The 17676-nt window shown below is 50.6% G+C and overlaps 2 protein-coding genes across 2 annotated transcripts; both read left to right on the top strand.

Moving 5' to 3' along the window:
• Positions 1–8292: 8292 nt before the first annotated feature.
• Positions 8293–8828, top strand: PYY (peptide YY). Its single transcript, XM_068978981.1, has 3 exons — positions 8293–8480; positions 8570–8650; positions 8804–8828. Exons 1-3 carry the CDS (start codon positions 8293–8295, stop codon positions 8826–8828), a joined length of 294 nt encoding a protein of 97 aa, XP_068835082.1.
• A 7919-nt stretch (positions 8829–16747) lies between these two features.
• On the top strand, positions 16748–17373 carry PPY (pancreatic polypeptide). Its single transcript, XM_068979160.1, has 3 exons — positions 16748–16938; positions 17135–17206; positions 17349–17373. Exons 1-3 carry the CDS (start codon positions 16748–16750, stop codon positions 17371–17373), a joined length of 288 nt encoding a protein of 95 aa, XP_068835261.1.
• The last annotated feature ends 303 nt before the right edge of the window (positions 17374–17676 follow it).

Here is a 17676-nt window from a genome sequence, read left to right as displayed (position 1 = left end):
TTCCATGGACAGAGAAGACTGGAGGGCTACAGTTCATAAGGTTGCAAGTTGAGCATGCATGCAGCAGGCAGAACTTTTTTTCTAGGTGTGGCATGTGGGATCTTTAGTTAAAATATTTTAGTTGGGGGCATATGTGTTCTTTAGTTGGGGCATGCGAAGACTTAGTTGTAGCATGCGGGATCTGGTTCCCTGACCAGAAATCCAACTGCAATCCCTTGCATTGAGAGTGCTGAGTCTTAGCCACTGGATCACAAGGGAGTCCCTGGCCAGTTGTCTTCTGTATATTTCAGAATTTATATAAGTACTTAATTTTCTTAAATCCAACCAGGTAGAGCTCACTTACAAATTAACCTCAGCAATGTTCTCCAAAGACACCTACTGAGGCATACATATATCCAGGCAGACACAAGGAGAGATCTCATCGATCCATTTTCTAAACTTAGTCATGAAGCAGCTATCACAATATGACTCACTAGTTGTAAATAATAATTGGAAGAAGTTAAATTTAAAATAATTTTTTCTCTCCTCTTTTCATTTATTTTCTCAGTCTCAGAAATCAGAGATTATCTAGATAAGATACTTTATCCTGAGAGCTCAGGTCTCAGGAAGAGAAAAATCAGGGTCTTCTAGAAGGACTTACTCCCGCAGGGTCAGAATTCTAGAGAGATATATTTACCCCCTTCAATCTGGCTTTCTCTGCTGGTTGGGAATTAAGCAGGGGTAGGTTAAAGTTCAGCTAGCATTATGTACTTAATTGGCATCATTGAAGGTTCATAATTTTCATAGATAGCCCCTTACTTTGTTTTTAACGGTTTTGTAAAGTTGGTCAGCCTGTGTAACAGGAGTGTGTGTAACTCAGACCAACCTAAGTTGTGCCTTTTGCCTAGAGTAGCCATATCCTCTAAGTCATCTAAAAATGTGAAGCCAAGCAAAGGCTCATTATGGTGCTTAGAGAATGATTCAGGTGTCAAACCAGAATGCTACTTAAATGTTTTTTCAAATCTTTCATAATAGTCCAAAATGGATTTGTATGATCTTTGCTTGAACTGCTGAATCTCTGTCTAGTCTACAGTTTTGGGGGAAAGCTCTGGGATAAGTTTGAGCAATTTCTGGCTAATTCCTTGCATTCAGTGCGAGTTTGTGGTTCAAAATCCTTTCAGGGGTGTTTCCATCCTGCTTTCTTTCTTTATTCCCTTGCTTTCTGATGGCTTCTCTGATGGCTCAGCAGGTAAAGAATCTGCTTGCAGTGTAGGAGACACAGGAGGTATGGGTTCGGTCCCTGGGTTGGGAAGATCCCCTGGAGGAGGCAATGGCAACCCACTCCAGTATTCTTGCCTGGAAAATCCCAAGGACAGAGGAACCAAAGGCGGTCCATGGAGTGCAAAGAGTCAGACATGACTGAACGACTAACACTTTGCTTTCAGAAAATAACTGATGTATTAACTGAAAACCTAGGCTCGTAGGTCAGGATGGTTAACTGGATTCCTTACTATATATATTAAATATAAATTCTGTAGCAAATCTCAATAGATCCTGACTTGGATTCCTTAACTAAGGAATTCTAATTTCCTTGGAAATTCCTTAACTAAGGTTCTAAGTTCTGCTTGGTCCAGAGTGTGTACACCAAGGATGGTTTATCTCTTGCTATAATAGGTTTCTTCTTAAAGGTAGCTACTATCACTTCTGATTTTTTTAAAATCTTCCTTTACTAGAAAAGGGAAGAGGCGAAAGAATTGGAAGAGAAAAAGACAGTGTCTGGGACAGGCAATTCAGATAGAAGAGCATATGTGGGAGGAGCAGACGGAGAGGCAGAGCCAGAGTCAGAGTGCTAGCAACCTTTTCAAGTTCTGATATAGTTTCAAGCAGCTAATTGTTGATTTCCTGCAAAGAAGTTATGCTATCATTTCTCTTTTAGAATCTTCTAGGTACCAATCAAAGTAAGCATTCCATTCTGTCTATTTGATCCTAGGCCTTTTCTAACTGTGTGCACAAAAATTAGCGATTTTGGAATATCTGAAAACTCCAATTTGGCCATTTTAGGTTGCGATCTCCTTTAGTATGATTTGCCAATTAATTACACACTTGTAACTGTGAGTTTTGTATACACATAACTCTGGCTGGGGTGATAGTTAGAGACTGGCTTTCTGCTGCCCCTTGTTTCTGTGTTTGAGAGGCTCTATTTCCCATTTTTAAAACTGAATTTATTTGTCAGGGACAAAATTTGCTAGTGAAATTGTGTGATGGGCCGGCGTGCTGCTTGTGAGCATAACTCCCGCATGTGTTGCCCTAGCGTTGTTTCAGTCCTCTTGCATGTCTTAGCTTCTTCTTTCGGTGGCCTAAAAACAACATGGGTGCTCAGATCACTGACTGTCCAATTCTTGTTCGTGACCCTCAGTGAGCAAATATTTTAATTAATGAATGGGGTTTCCCATGGGACCACTGCATGGTATGAGGGCTCTGCTTCCACCACTCCTGTAAATTTCTCAGTCTCTTGAGAAAGCCATAACCAGCTGGAAGGAGTCTTATCCCTTTTCATTGGAGCTTTCATGTAATATCTTTACTTTTATTCCAACAAATTCTATTAAGGCAGTCAAATGGAGGAAAACATCAGATCAGGCTCTTACCTCACCATCCAGCACAGATCACTCAGTTTCTTACAACTGAGCAAACCCTGGCATCCTTCCCACCCCACCTCACTAGTATCCTTCACTGGAGTGGGGTAGCTACCTGTCACTCAGTTGTGTCTGATTCTTTGGGACCCCATGGACTGTATAGCCCATGGAATTCTCTAGGCCAGAATACTGGAGTGAGTAGTCTTTCCCTTCTCTAAGGAAAGGCTGGGATCAAATCCAGGTCTCCTGAGTTGCAGGCAGATTCTTTACTGGCTGAGCCACAAGGGAAGCCCAGGAATACTGGAGTGGGTAGCCTATCCCTTTTCCAGCGGATCTTCCTGACCTGGAAATTGAACCGGGGTCTCCTGCACTGCAGGAGGATTCTTTACCAACTGAGTTATCAGGGAAGTCCTAGGTACCTGCTATGCACTGCTAAATAAGACTCAGGATCATCAACCAGTATGGCAGACCCGAGAACCAGGAGTTCAGTTCCATTCAGTTCAGTCGCTCGGTCGTGTCCGACTCTTTGCGACCCCATGAATCTCAGCACGCCAGGCCTCCCTGTCCATCACCAACTCCCGGAGTTCACTCAGACTCACGTCCATCGAGTCCGTGATGCCATCCGGCCATCTCATCCTCGGTCGTCCCCTTCTCCTTCTGCCCCCAATCCCTCCCAGCATCAGAGTCTTTTCCAATAAGTCAACTCTTCGCATGAGGTGGCCAAAGTACTGGAGTTTCAGCTTTAGCATCATTCCTTCCAAAGAAATCCCAGAGATGATCTCCTTCAGAATGGACTGGTTGGATCTCCTTGCAGTCCAAGGGACTCTCAACAGTCTTCTCCAACACCACAGTTCAAAAGCATCAATTCTTCGGTGCTCTGCCTTCTTCACAGTCCAACTCTCACATCCATACATGACCACGGGAAAAACCATAGCCTTGACTAGACAGACCTTAGTTGGCAAAGTAATGTCTTTGCTTTTGAATATGCCGTCTAGTTTGGTCATAACTTTTCTTCCAAGGAGTAAGCGTCTTTTAATTTCATGGCTGCAGTCACCATCTGCAGTGATTTTGGAGCCCAAAATAATAAAGTCTGACACTGTTTCCACTGTTTCCCCATCTTTTTGCCATGAAGTGATGGGACCAGATGCCATGATCTTCGTTTTCTGAATGTTGAGCTTTAAGCCAACTTTTCACTCTCCTCTTTCACTTTCATCAAGAGGCTTTTTAGCTCCTCTTCACTTTCTGCCATAAGGGTGGTGTCATCTGCATATCTGAGGTTATTGATATTTCTCCTGGCAATCTTGATTCCAGCTTGTGTTTCTTCCAGCCCAGCGTTTCTCATGATGTACTCTGCATAGAAGTTAAATAAGCAGGGTGACTATATACAGCCTTGACGTACTCCTTTTCCTATTTGGAACCAGTCTGTTGTTCCATGTCCAGTTCTAACGGTTGCTTCCTGACCTGCATATAGGTTTCTCAAGAGGCAGGTTAAGTGGTCTGGTATTCCCATCTCATTCAGAGACTTACCCAAATGGGTCTGGATTCTCCAAGGAGGCAGATGGGCACAAGGGACCTCTGCTGGTATGAGGGCTCTGGATCCTCACAGAGTTCAGGCAAAGTACAAAATTCCACTCTGGGTCCCTTCCTCATGGTTCCCATAACAGCTGACTTATTGAAAAATGTAAATGTGAGTTCCATGAGTTAAGTTTTATTTGAGGCAGCATTTCAGATAGCTCTGAAAAACTGCTCCAAAGAAGTGAGTGTATGTGTGTGTGTGTGTGTGTGTGTGTGAAAGAGAGAGAGAAAGAAGGTCTGTATACATGTGAATTTGGTGAAGGGGGAGTACAAACAGTCAAGCATGTGTTTTTTGACAAAAAGTTTCTGCTAGTCACAAAGGGCAGATGTTACCACAAAGGGCTTTAGTGCTTTTCTAGATATGAGGAATTGGTCTCATCAAATCGGCTCCTGAAAATGTCTATCTGAAGAACTGTTCTGTCGGTTTTTCCCTGAGCACAGAGTGCCTCACTTCTGCTCTCCACCCTGAGCTCCTTTCAGGGGGTGTTGAAGATCAGCAGCCGCAGCAGTACATGATAATCCTTGTAGAGGTAGATAGCAAGTGCCAATTTGTAATTGACATCTGCCACTAGAATGTAAACTCCACGAGGGTATGGATTTTGCCTGTTTGTTCGCCGCTCGGTCCCTGGTGCTTAGAAGGGTGTCTGGTTCATAGTAGGGACCTAAGAAGTGTTCATTGAGTGAGGACTGATTACTCTCGCTACATGGCCATGTACTGTGTGTAGACCCTTGGACATGAGGCCCCACCCGAGGGTGGAAGGTAATGGGCTAGTGCTGCCCAGTGGATGGGATATCAGAGAGAGGGCTTGTGTAGGGGAGGTTGGGAGGTGGGCAGGTGATGGGATATATGGAATTAAGACTCTAGGGATGAATGGCATGGGCTACCCTCTCCTGATGAGTAGCCCTTGAGCCCATTGGGCAAGAGCAATGGTCAACAGGGGTCCAAGTCCATAAGCCTCCTTGACCCCTAGGGTGGCCTTGCTAGGTGTTCTGAGAATGGGGATCAAGGGAACCTCAGTGTTTCTGTCCCCACTTCCCTTTGAGGACAAGTTGGAGGAAGGTGCTGATCCCAAGTCTACAATAACAGTTATTTGGAAGTTTCTTCCCTCTCAGATGTCAGTTACCTACCATCCAGACAGGTCTCATAGCGACTGAATCAAGTGTCAGTGATGGTGGGTGTGTGAGTTGGGGGATAGCTGAGCCCACTGATCGATGGCTGAGACATCCTCTCCACCAATCAACAAGTTAATACACTCTTCAATGAGGGAGTGGTGATTAATGAGTCAATTGGCTGGCCCTATAATTGTGCAGTGGGAGTCTGGCTTCTGGCCCACCCTGAGGGACCTCTTCTGGTCCCATTTGCTTTCACTCTAATAGTAGAGGGGAAAATGATTTATTGAGAGGTTGAACCTGAATCTGGGCCTTTGCCCATGCCTTCTTAACTTCTGCCCTCTACCCTCAGACTCCACCCTCCCCAAGATGTCAGGGGGTTCCAGGGATGCCACAAATTCCCTGTGGGCATCTCACAGCTCATGTCATCACTCTCTGCCTTGGTCAGAATGCTACAAACAGCCTGTCACCACCCTAGCTGGTGCTGCGGTATTAGCTCAGATGCCCCTGACCCCTTTAGCCTGCAGGCTCCTTGTCTAGGCCTTGACCCTGGGACTGTAGCTGCCCTCACCAGCTCTGTGGCCACCCTCTCCATCGCTACGGTGAGCACCTGTCTTTGTCTTCCCAAGGCCTCTGGAAGGGTGGAGTTCTTTTATTTCTGCTGTTTCCTCTCCAAACTGGACACAGGCTTGTTCCCATGTTTTTGTCTGTCCCTGTGTTGCTGGAACTACTCCAGTTGAGGCTGCACAGGGATGATGGAGTATCTCTGCCCTCAGATCAGGGCTCCCCAGTGAAACTGCTGCTCCTCTCACCACAGACAGGGAATCCCCAAGGATGTGACCTAGGATTTCTGGAGAACAGGGTTGGGCCTCACGCTTTAGACATGACGTCCTAAGAAAAAAGATTTTTCTCCCCGCACTGAGGATAGGGTTCATGTCCCCTCATCCTCAGGGCATCTTCCACATCCATGCTCAGTGTGCCCACCTGGCCTTTCTTGGGATGTGTGGGGCCCAGAGGGCCCAACTAGCTGATAAGCAGCCATTTCCGGAGAGTACAGGTGACTGAACCCATAAAAAGGTGATTGAGAGAGCCGTGGGCTCCACTTCCAGAGCTCTAAAAATAACACCCATGGCCATCTGTCCTGAGGGTGGACGGGCTGGCCCAGAACTCGGGGCCTGAACAAGAGGGTCCCTCCTGCTCTCATAGGCTGATGGGAAGTCTGCAAACACTGGAGGATCCAGCCAGGGCAGAGAAAGGGAGCTGGAAATGCTCACTGGAGACTTCCCTGTAGGACTCTTTTTTCCTGTCGGAGGCAGGTGGGTCTGATGGAGTTGGTAGACTCCATACTTACTTAGCTTCCCTTCCCTTCCCTGCATGCCTGACTCCTAAGCCTCACGGTTGTCTGAGATAGTAAGGCTTTCTGTCCATCGTGACTGAGTTGGCCTCTCCCTGGGGTCAGCCTCAGCCCTTTTCTCTGGTTTGAATCCCGAGTGACCTTGGCTGTTGTTTCCTTACCTCTCAGAGCATTAGTTTCCTCATCTGTAATGTGGGGAGAAATGCAGCTCATTGTGTTATTGTGCCTGAAATCATGTACTGCCCAGTACACAGTAGGTGCTTAACAAACAAGAGTCCTCTCCTTGGTGAGGATCTTTGACCCTGAGCCCAGTGGAGATTGTAATGGGCTAGGGATGGTGGCATGTTGTTGGGCATTCCTGGCATCACTCAATCCTGTAAGACCCCAGTGCCCAAGTGAACCCTGGATGGAAATGGGGGCACACTGCCTTGCAAGGGGTCTGTATACCAGGCCTGCTGGATCCGAACGTGTATGTGTCAGGCTGGGTGTACAGGTGGCTGACTCAGCTGCTTCTGGGAGAGGACTGACCTTTGCCCCCTGCCACCCCTCTCCCAACTCTTGAACAGAGGGAGACATAGTGGAGTGTCCAGAGGGGTCCCTCCTCCAAGACTTCACAGACAGCAGGTCAAGAGCCAAGGTTATAGCTCGCGTTCTGCCTCCAGTAGCAAGAGGTTTTCCCCACAGTTCCTGTCAATGCATTATGGAGAATAGGCTGAAAAGGTTGGCTTTTGGAAGGAGTGGTCGTAAGTCCCACAGGCTGGAAAATATGAATCTGGCCTCCTGCCTGCATCTCCTCTCCCCCACCATGGACAGGCTAGAAAAGACAGAATGTCAACCCTGGTCCTAGGGGTCTTCCCAGGAATCTAGACTGAATGGCTCACTTCCTCAGGAGGCTACACCTGCTGTTGGGTGCTGCAGGGTGAAGATGGGGTTCTGACTAGGCATCCTGTCCAGAGGTACCCTGAGTACAAGTGTTGGGGGCTCCGCCTTGGCTCCTTGGAGGTGGAGACATCACTTACTGTCTGAATGTAAGCTCAGCGATCTGCCCCTGGGTGGAGTGAGGAAGGAGAGCCCTCCCCTCTCCAGTTCCCCTCCCCTTTCAGACCAGGATATAAGCCCCACACGGAACGCACTGAGCTGAGGAGGCCGCAGCCCCACCTGCGAAAGTCCAGCCCTTCGGACTCCTCTGGCCTTCCATCTCCTGAGCACTCTGCCTCTGGAGCTGTTGCTGTGAGTGGCCTGGGACCCAGCAATGGTCTGGTCGGGGGATCCCAGGCTAGTTTGTGGGGAAACTGAGGCTAGCAAGGTGGAAACGGACTGAGTGGTGAGAAGCTGGTTTAGAAGGGGGTCAGTGGAAGTGGGAAGGAGAAAAGCCGGGGAGTCCCTGCTGCCAGCATAGTCTTTTTCCTCCATTTGCCCTTCTGGGTAAACATGGTGGAGGAAGGCAGGGCTTATGCCCTTTTAAAAGATGAGGAAACTGAGGCCAGAGATGGTGCAGTGCCTGAGAACACACAGCCAGCAGGTGGCTAAGCCTTGGTCGGGAACCAGCCCCAGACAGGTCGCTGAAGCTTCGGCTAGATGGCAACCTCAGCTTCCCGCTTCCGAGTACATACTCGCACTGACTCTAGTGCCCCTCTCCAGATGATGGCGGGGCGCAGATCGTGGCCTGCCATGGCCACAGTGCTACTGACCCTGCTCGTCTGCCTGGGGGAGCTGGTCGACGCCTACCCCGCCAAACCCCAAGCTCCGGGAGAGCACGCCTCGCCAGATGAGCTGAACCGCTACTACACCTCGCTGCGCCACTACCTCAACCTGGTCACTCGGCAACGGTGAGAACGTGGGCGGGGTGGGCGGGGCCTGGCGGCCACCAGGGGCGTGGCCAGACACGACCCCACCCATCTCTGGCTCCGCCCCGCAGGTTTGGGAAACGAGACTTCTCAGAAGCTCTTCTGTCTATACTGCTCTTTCCAGATCGCGAGGACCGGCCGGTCAAGTCGCGGTAAAAGCGCCCCGCCGGACGGCTGTCCCCTGGGGGGTGGCCTGGTCCTCCTTCCACCCTATTCCCGCCGCCTAGTACTTTTCCCCAATCTCGCCTACCCAGATCCGACGCCGGGCTTGGCTCCGTATGACTCCTTTCCTTTCCCTCCTACAGGCCAGAAGGAGCCTACCTGTGGTGAAGACCCCGACGGCCTCGAGAGAGAGACATGTGCTAAGACACCAACCCCATTTCCATGTTTGCTCCTGACCCCGGAGCCTGGATTCCTCTCAGGGCTTGCTGGCTCTGAAGTCCTTATTTGGGGTCCTTTTTTCCATTTCTCCCTGTCCCCGCCCCTGGGCTGGAGGGCCGGATGTGGTCCTTCCTTGATCTCTAAATAAAGTGCAAATTTCACTGAACTGGAAATGGTGCGTTTCTACATCTTATCTCTTGTCCTTCGTGGAGGTGGCATCCAGGTGGGAGTGGAGGGTGGAGGGGAGAAAGCTGAGAGGATAGAAGATGACGCCTGAGACCAAAGGAGCCCAAGGCCAGGGCTGGGGTGGAGTGAGGGGCCCTCTCTGCTCTGAACTAAGAGAAAACGCTACCCCCCAGCGTGAGGAGTGGATGGCACCCAGACAAGGGTCCTCTGGCGCTCTAGGCAGGTGGGGTGGCAGGCTGAAAGTTCTTCCAAAGGGTTAGGGAGGAGCAGGAAGAATTGCTGCTGGAGGGTGAAGGGTGTGGAAAGGAGCAAGCTAGGCAGCCCAGCAGAGTAGCTGGGGACAGAGCTGCGCCATCCCCCAAAGAGGGAAGTGTCTGGAGAATGGGCTTGGCACCAACACCCCAGGTTACCCCGAGGAGACGTATCACTAACCCTGGGGGCTGTAGTGGCTGGGAGTGGAGATGGGACCCCAGCTGGGGCTGTGGAGGGAGAGTCATTTGTGGGGTGAGATGGGTGTGTGTGCTGGGGGAAGGGGTCACTTCCAACACTCCCAATGCCTGGGCAGGAGCAGTGGGAGTGTGGAGGCTGCCCTTTTTCTCCGCTGCCGCCCTCCCCTTTCTGAATGCACACTCAGGAGATAGTCACCAAGCATGGTGTCCTGGGGACAAGGTCATGAGAGGGATGCCCTCCTGAGGTGGCTCTGGGAGAGGAGCCTCAAGCTGGCTCTGCCATCGCTGGAGGAGAGGCCCCTGGTCAGACACCACCTGCCCTGGGGTCCCTGGGGCTCTAGCACCTTCCCTTCCCTGAACTTCCCTCTAGTCTCCGAGAAGGTAGGGTGGAAAGGGGAGAGGGAAGCAGGTTGAGGGCCTGGTCAGGTCACAGGCCGTGTAGACTCCAGTGCTCTAAACCTTCGGCCTGGCCACTTCCCCTGCTGTAGATCCCTTTCCCTCTCCTCAGTCTGGGGATGAGCTTCAGGGTAGTGGCTACCTCCTCCCAGAAGCCTGCCCTGATTGCTTGGGGGTGGAGTTGGATCTCTCTGGTTTCCTCTTCCTACAACAGTCTACCTTCTGAGACTCACTTTCCATCACAATTCCTCCTGTCTTCTCTCCTCTACTCTAACCACTCCTCTACACTAACCATTCTAACCAGCTGATCAAGTCCCCGGCCCAACCCCAGAAGAGGTAGGATGGGATCACGCAATGGCTGCTACAGACTTTGGTTCATTTTGCGGTTGGAGGTGTGGGAGGATGTGAATCTGTGTTTGTGTCCATGGTCTCCTATCTGTTGGTCTGCTGGGAGAGCTGTGGTCAGTCTGAAGCTAATAGAAGAGACCCCTGGTATAAATTATATGGCCACAGACAATTTCTGCCCAGCTTGACATGTCTGGTTCACCATAGGTGACAAGGGTTTGCTTCAAGTCCACTGGAGGAAGTGTTGAGAGATGATTACTCCACTGCCGATCAGACTCAACCAGTGTTGGAGCTGGAGGGAACCTTAGCTGTAACATTAATGATGCCAATATCAATAGTTACTTTTTTTAAAAAAGGCACTTACTGAGAATTCACTTGTGGTGCAGTAGTTAGGACTCAGCACTTTCACTGCAGGGGCTTGGGTTTGATCCTTGGTCAGGAAACTAAGATCCTGCAAGCTGCGTAACACAGCCAACAAAAGCACTTACTTATGTGTTAGACAATAAGCTAATCGTTTTACATCCATCATATGGCCACGGTATTGATCTGGCTTTTAAACTTGAGATGTAATTAAAAATTCCTTAATAAAGGAATTTATTTCTCTCTTACAGAAAATGCCAGTTTCATCTGGGGCATTGGCAGCTCTGCTCCATGGGGTTGTTAACAGCCCAGCTGCCTATCCTGTGGTTTTCCCAAGCCCTCATCTAAATGACTGAAGATAACCCATCTGGCTCATAGCTGCATCCCTGTTCTAGCCACTGGGAAGGGAGGGAAGGAGAAAGGGTAGTTGTGCTAGTTATTGTCCTGTACAGCAAGTTATCCTAAAAGCAGCTCTATCTTACACCATGAGTCTTTCAAGGGCAGGAACCCCACAGTTGCTGCAGAAGCCTCAGAGACAAAAGATCTGGATTTGAGTCCCATGTCTATCATTCACTGGCTGTGTGACTGGCCTAGTCATTTCATGTCACTGCGTTTATTTCTTCACTGATGAAACAGGGATCCTCATACCTTAAATAATATTGGATTGGCCAAAAAGTTCATTTGGGTTTTCCCATAAGTTTATGGAAAAATTCTAACACACCTTTTGGCCAATTCAATAATATTAGTTCACCATTTTAAGGCTCAGAGAGATGTAAGCTGCCAAAAGTCACGCAGCTAATGAATGTCAGAGCTAGTGAGTAGAAGAGCTGAGTCTACAGGTCAGCTTGACACAGCCTGGCACATGCTTATGAATGTCCCCCTTCTTTTCCTTTCTTCTCCTACTCACTCCGAAAAGTGAAAGTGTTAATCCCTTAGTCATGTCCGACTCTTTGTGACCCCATGGATTGTAGCCTGCCAGACTCCTCTGTCCATGGGATTCTCCAGGCAAGAATACTGGAGTGGGTTGCCATTTCCTTCTCCAAGAATACTGGAGTGGATTACCATGCCCTCCTCCGGGGGATTTCCCCAACCCAGGGATGGAACCCAGGTCTCCTGCATTGCAGTTGGATTCTTTACCATCTGAGCTACCAGGGAAACCCAAGAATACTGGAATGGGTAGTCTATCTCTTCTCCAGGGGAACTTTCTGACACAGGAATTGAACTGGTGTCTCCTGCATTGCAGGCAGATTCTTTTTTTTTTTCCTTTTAAATTAATTTATTTTAATTGGAGACTAATTACTTTATAATATTGTGGTGGCTTCTGCCACACATTGACATGAATCAGCCACAGGTGTACATGTATCCCCCATCCCGAACCCCCTGCCACCTCCCTCCTCATCCCATTCCTCTGGGTTGTCCCAGAGCACCAGCTTTGAGTTCCCTGCTTCATGCATAGCACTTGCACTGGTCATCTATTCTACATATGGTAATATACATGTTTCAATGGTATTCTCTCAGATCATCCCACCCTTGCCTTCTCCAACAGAGTTCAAAAGTCTATTCCTTACATCTGTGTCTCTCTTGCGGTCTTGCTTATAGGGTCGCCATTACCATCTTTATAAATTCCATATATATGTGTTAATATACTGTATTAGTGTTTCTCTTTCTGACTTACTTCACTTTGTATAATAGGCTTCAGTTTCATCCACCTCATTAGAACTGACTCAAATGCTTTCTTTTTTATTGCTGAGTAATATTCCATTATGTATATGTACCACAACTTCTTTATCCACTCTTCTGCCAGTGTACACCTAGGTTGCTTCCATGTCCTAGCTATTGTAACCAGTGCTGCAGTGAACACTGGGGTAAATGTGTCTCTTTCAATTTTGGTTTCCTTGGTGTGTATGCCCAGCAGTGGGATTGCTGGGTTGTATGGCAGTTCTGTTTCCAGTTTTTTAAGGAATCTCCATTCTGTTCTCCAGAGTGGTATCAACAGTGTAAGAGGGTTCCCTTTTCTCCATACCCTCTCCAGCATTTATTGTTTATAGACTTTTTGACGGCAGCCATTCTAACCGGCGTGAGATGGTATCTCATTGTGGTTTTGATTTGCATTTCTCTGATAATGAGTGATGTTGAGCATCTTTTCATGTGTTTGTTAGTGCAGGCAGATTCTTTACCAGCTGAACTACCAGGGAAGAACTCACTCCTAACCCATCTCAAAACGGCTCTGATACTGTTTCCTTCCAACCACCCCAAGGGAAAAACTCCCCTCCTTCCACACCCAGCCCATATGTGACCCAAAGCCCTTACTTGACCCACACCCAGTTTTTCTTTCCTCCCCATTCAACTATTCCTCTCCTGCAGTAATTTATTATATGGATTGGTTTAGCCTGTCTCTTAGAAAGAAAAAAGCCTTCCTCCTCAGGAAAAAATTGAGCTGAAAATGACAGGATTTGCTTTTGCAGGCACTGTGGGCAGGGAGGACTACTCAGCCCTCCTGAGCCTTTAGGGGACCCTGGAGGCAGACGGACTCCTCATGGTGGACAGAAGTCGGGGCAGAGCCCAGGTTGCAAATTAATGACCCGAGCTCCTAGTTGGGCCTGAACGGGTGGGACAAGGACCCCAGGGGTGTGTGTGTGTGTGTGTGTGTGTGAGAGAGAGAGAGAGAGAGAGGGAGATAAACCTCAACCCAAGGGTTTCCCTAAGGAATGGGGGACCCCCTGAGTTCCTGGTATCTGGGGCTGGCCACCATTTCCTTTCCCTGCTTCCTTGCTGCTGCCAACCCAGTGTGAGAATAAGACAGTGGCCTAAGAGTTGGCCCAGGCTGCTTTGGAGGAATTTTTGGAGGGGGTATGTAAAGCTAATTGCATTCCTGCCTTTGCAGTCCTGTATGTAAGGACCACCTTCGCCCTGTGGCCTCAGGTGTTTCTGGGGTCTTCCTTTCCTGGTCTTACTGCAGCCTTCACTCCATCCTAACACTGCCCAGTGGCCACCGTCCCTGTCCCAGAGAGCGTGGGGTTGGGCCGGGGAGGCGGACCACTTTCACTTAGTCTGTCTGCAGGTACGTCCTTGGTGCTTCTCCAAGCAGAGCTCCATGGCAAGCCCTGGGAACAGATGAAGGTGAGTGAGAAGGATCACCCAGTCTGGATGTGATCATACGTTTGAGAAAACGCATCCACTGCCCACTCCTCCTCAGCTGTCACAGCATCGTTGAGAGGATCCAGAAGAAGAATCTCTTGTTCACAACGGAGAAAAATGAAAGCTGCAGGTTCTGTCGACATTGTAGAGTAACTGTCGTTTTCGTAGGCACTGACAAAGCTGTTTACCTCTGTGACAGGACGCAACTATAGATAGCCTCAGCTTTGAGCCAATCCCCAGATCTACCATCTGTCCGCAGGGGCTGGGACCTGCCCTGGGTAATGGCCATAACCGGTCCCACAGCAGCTGCCCTCCTGTGGGAGCCCGGGCCCTTTGTACTATGGTTGGAGCCTGGCGCCCCCTGGTGGCAGCCTGCAGCCCCTGCTGGCCTCACTAGAGGCCCGCCTATTGGGGTGTATATGCTAAGTCGCTTGAGTTATGTCCAACTCTTCGCGATCCTATGGACTGTAACCCGCCAGGCTCCTCTGTCCGTGGGATTCTCCAGGCAAGAATACTGGAGTGAGTATCTATGCTCTCCTCCAGGGAATCTCCATGACCCAGTGACCGAAGCCATCTCTTATGCCTGCTGCATTGGCAGGTGCGTTCTTTACCACAGGTGCCACCTGGGCAGCTCCAGCCATTAGGAGACCAGCCACTAATTCACCAGCCTCATTTTATCAAGTTGGACCCCGAGGCCCAGAGAAGGGCCAGCAGGGCTTTTGGAGACAGAACGATCTCTATTCTGCTTTGCGGAATTGGGTGGAGCGTTATTGTTCTTGTTGCCAGAAATCAGAATTGAGAGGAGGAAGGCAGAACTCTGGCAATTCCTGAGCATTCCTTTATCCTCATTACCGTGAGGAAAATCAAAGCTTGGATCTGTGCAGCATCACCTCCAGTCCTCATTCCCACCCCACCCTTGCCTGTGGTCCTCTCCCAACACACTCTTTTGGTGTTGTGATCTGAAATGGCAGAACCTCAGGGGTGAGAAGTCCCTTGCCCACTACTAGGGCTTAACTGAGTCATTCAGACACAGTCAGTTATGCTCCTACCCCTGAGCTGGGGAGGGAGCCAGGGGTGGGGGAAGGGACACTGAGCAGGGAAGACTCAGAGGCTCCTGGGACCAGGGCAGGGGGCGGGGCGGGGGGAGGTGGTGGTGGTTTGCTGGCACTGGTGGGGTTGGAAATCTAAGTCAGAACTTGAGTCTTAGACAGCTGTGTGACCTTGGGCTAGTATCTTTGCCTCTCTGAGCCTCAAGTTTCTTAGTCAAAAAGTGGGAAATTATAGCAATACTTTAACAGCCTTACTTAGAAAAAAAAAAAAAAAGAGCACAGATTTTGGAGTTAGACTGTTTCAAACCCTGGATCTCCATTGACTAGTTACGTGGCTTGAGGCTAGTTACTTAATGTCTCTGAGACTCAGTTTCTGAATCTGTAAAACCAATTGTTGTAGGAACTCACTGAGGTGATTGAGCTGGGAGCACTTTAGAAAATTCAAGGCTGTACAAGTGATTCTGGTTTTTATCTTTATCTTGGAATGGAGGCACTGGGAAATGGCTACCAGATACTGGCCTCCCTACCCAGGAATAAGAACAGGCACACCAGTTCTCATTGCGCATCTATCTGCTATCCGGGGAGAGGTTTCTCCCTACCTGAGTCCCCACTCCTTTCCACATTCCCCGGTTCCCTGAGGCATCTCTCCCGTTCCATCTTGTTCTAATCACAGATGCACAGGAAGTCCTGAGTCTCCAGCCTTCATCCCTGGAGTCTCAGAGCCACAGCCTCAATCTTCTGCCCAGAGGGAATCTGCTTGAGTATTTGGGTTAACCTTGGGGAGGCAGGCAGGGCTGTTCCGAGTTCTGCAATCAGAACCTTTCAGTTATCCTGCATTCCCAGGACCCCATCCTTCTTGAACTAAGCCTGCTCTGGTGCCCGAAGGCAGACGGGGGCCTGCAGGAGACGGATCGTGGCCCACTTTAACCCATTATGCTGCCAGTGTGACACCCACAACACTGCCCTGTCCCCCTCCTGTCCCTGGTCCTGGTGCTGGCGTTGCAGGCACCAGGGAGATGGTGGGAGGAGGGGGTGAGGGCTGGGGAGGGAGAGAGGCTGACAGGAGGCGGGGACTCGGGGGGCTGAGGACTATAAAAGGGCCGTGGTCAAGGACGGAGTGGGGTCCATCCAGCCTGAGGCAGGCACCGATTTTGTCCAGCGCCCACTCGCTCAGGACTCAGGGTAAGTGGGCTCAGCCTGTTCCTAGCTCTGGGGCCGGGGGGCTCAGAGGGGCCAAGGGTGGGTTGTGTGGAAGGATATGGTGCTTTGCAGGGCTGGGGGCCTCCAGAGGCCTGAGGTCCTGCTTGGGTCGAGCTCTACACTTGGACAAATCCATTAATTTGGGAGAGCGGCCTGCTGGCTAGAAGCCTGCAGGTGTGCGCCGGGCAGGGGGTGGTGGCTGTGAACACAAGTCCGTGTGTGTGGCCATCCCTCCTGGTGACACGGGCTGCGGTGTCCTCCCCAGGACCTGCATCTGCGTGCCTACCCCTGGCAGAGTGGCTGAGGGAAAGTGGAGTGGAAGGCTGTGGATTTCTGCCCCTTGGTTCACAAGTTCCTTCTGTGTGCCCCCACCCTGTAGGGGAGCTGGAGCACCCCTACTTCCCACAGCCCCTCCCCTCCAACTCTCACCCGTAGCTGCCTCTTCAGAGCCATCAGGCCCTGGGTGTCTGGAATCCTGGGTCTCCTACCCAAGTCCCAACCCCTCACCTCTCTGCTGCACTTTTCTGCTTTGCCGAGGCCCTAGCTGAGCTCCAGCTGCTGTTCTGCTCTGAAGAGGGGGCTGGTGAGCTCTCCAGGGCAGGTCTAGGAGGTGGGGTGATCAGCTCCCAGCAGCCCTTTGCTCTGCCCCTTGGTCTCCAGGCTTGGAGAAATGGGTGATGGGCTACGGGGAGGGGGGCGGGGTGGGCGCTCTGCTCCCTCTATCTCCCTGATCCTGGCTCCTCAGATGGCTGCCGCACACCGCTGCCTCTTCCTGCTCCTTCTGTCCACGTGCGTGGCTCTGTTGCTGCAGCCACCCCTGGGTGCCCTGGGAGCCTCGCTGGAGCCAGAGTATCCGGGGGACAATGCCACGCCAGAGCAAATGGCCCAGTATGCGGCTGAGCTCCGCAGATACATCAACATGCTGACCAGGCCCAGGTGAGTGTGAGACAGGGAGAAAGGCCCCAGCCAAGACCCCAGGCCCAGCCACTTTCATATTCTTTGGGAGCAGAGCATCTCTACAGTCTGGCCCAGGCCCCTGTGCCCTGGGCAGGATGGTGCCCAGGGGTAGGCATGAGGCAGGTGAACTGGTACCTGGCCATAGGCCTGGCCCCAGCTGTCTCTCCCCTCCCAGGTATGGGAAAAGAGACAAAGAAGGCACGCTGGACTTCTTGGAGTGTGGGTCTCCCCACTCAGCGGTCCCCAGGTGGGTTTTGTTCTTTGTCCTGTGCGCCCAGATGCCTGGGGCAGGAAATGGGGGTGTGTAAAATGGGGAACAGGTGCCTGAGGTCTCCAGAGGGCACAAGGACTACTCACTCACACTGCCATGTTTTGCCCTCTTCTTGCAGGGAGATCAGTACAATGGACTCATAATGCCACCTCCTGCTCCTCTGACTCCAGGGTGAGGCTGCCCCAGCTCTCCCACCTGCACCCTTGGCTCTGGCTGTAGCTTGCTCCCTGCTTCCATATTGGCTAAATAAAGCAAATCAAAGTTCTTAGCCTCACTGTCTCTGTGTCTCTGTGGACCCCTGGTTGGGGCAGGAGCAGGCCAAATGCACAGGAAGAAAGGGGCAGGCAGAGAGAAGGGAACCGAGGGTGTTACGATGGATCCAGAATGTCTGGAGGGTCATCAGAGCCATTTAATTCATCCTGTCCACTTCACAGAGGGGCAAGTTG

The sequence above is a fragment of the Capricornis sumatraensis genome, chromosome 8 (genome assembly GCF_032405125.1).
Source record: "Capricornis sumatraensis isolate serow.1 chromosome 8, serow.2, whole genome shotgun sequence".
In the NCBI taxonomy this organism is placed as follows: Eukaryota; Metazoa; Chordata; class Mammalia; order Artiodactyla; family Bovidae; genus Capricornis; species Capricornis sumatraensis.
Note: the sequence above shows the minus strand (reverse complement) of the source record. Positions and strands in the feature narration are given on the sequence as shown.

What these genes read in the sequence shown, in the direction of transcription:
- PYY (XM_068978981.1), top strand. Translation starts at nt 8,293, where the DNA reads ATGATGGCGGGGCGCAGATCGTGGCCTGCCATGGCCACAGTGCTACTG. An exon ending in AACCTGGTCACTCGGCAACG is followed by an intron (nt 8,481 to 8,569) that starts GTGAGAACGTGG and finishes TCCGCCCCGCAG; the next exon opens with GTTTGGGAAACGAGACTTCT. An exon ending in GACCGGCCGGTCAAGTCGCG is followed by an intron (nt 8,651 to 8,803) that starts GTAAAAGCGCCC and finishes TCCCTCCTACAG; the next exon opens with GCCAGAAGGAGCCTACCTGT.
- PPY (XM_068979160.1), top strand. Translation starts at nt 16,748, where the DNA reads ATGGCTGCCGCACACCGCTGCCTCTTCCTGCTCCTTCTGTCCACGTGC. An exon ending in AACATGCTGACCAGGCCCAG is followed by an intron (nt 16,939 to 17,134) that starts GTGAGTGTGAGA and finishes CTCCCCTCCCAG; the next exon opens with GTATGGGAAAAGAGACAAAG. An exon ending in CCCCACTCAGCGGTCCCCAG is followed by an intron (nt 17,207 to 17,348) that starts GTGGGTTTTGTT and finishes CTCTTCTTGCAG; the next exon opens with GGAGATCAGTACAATGGACT.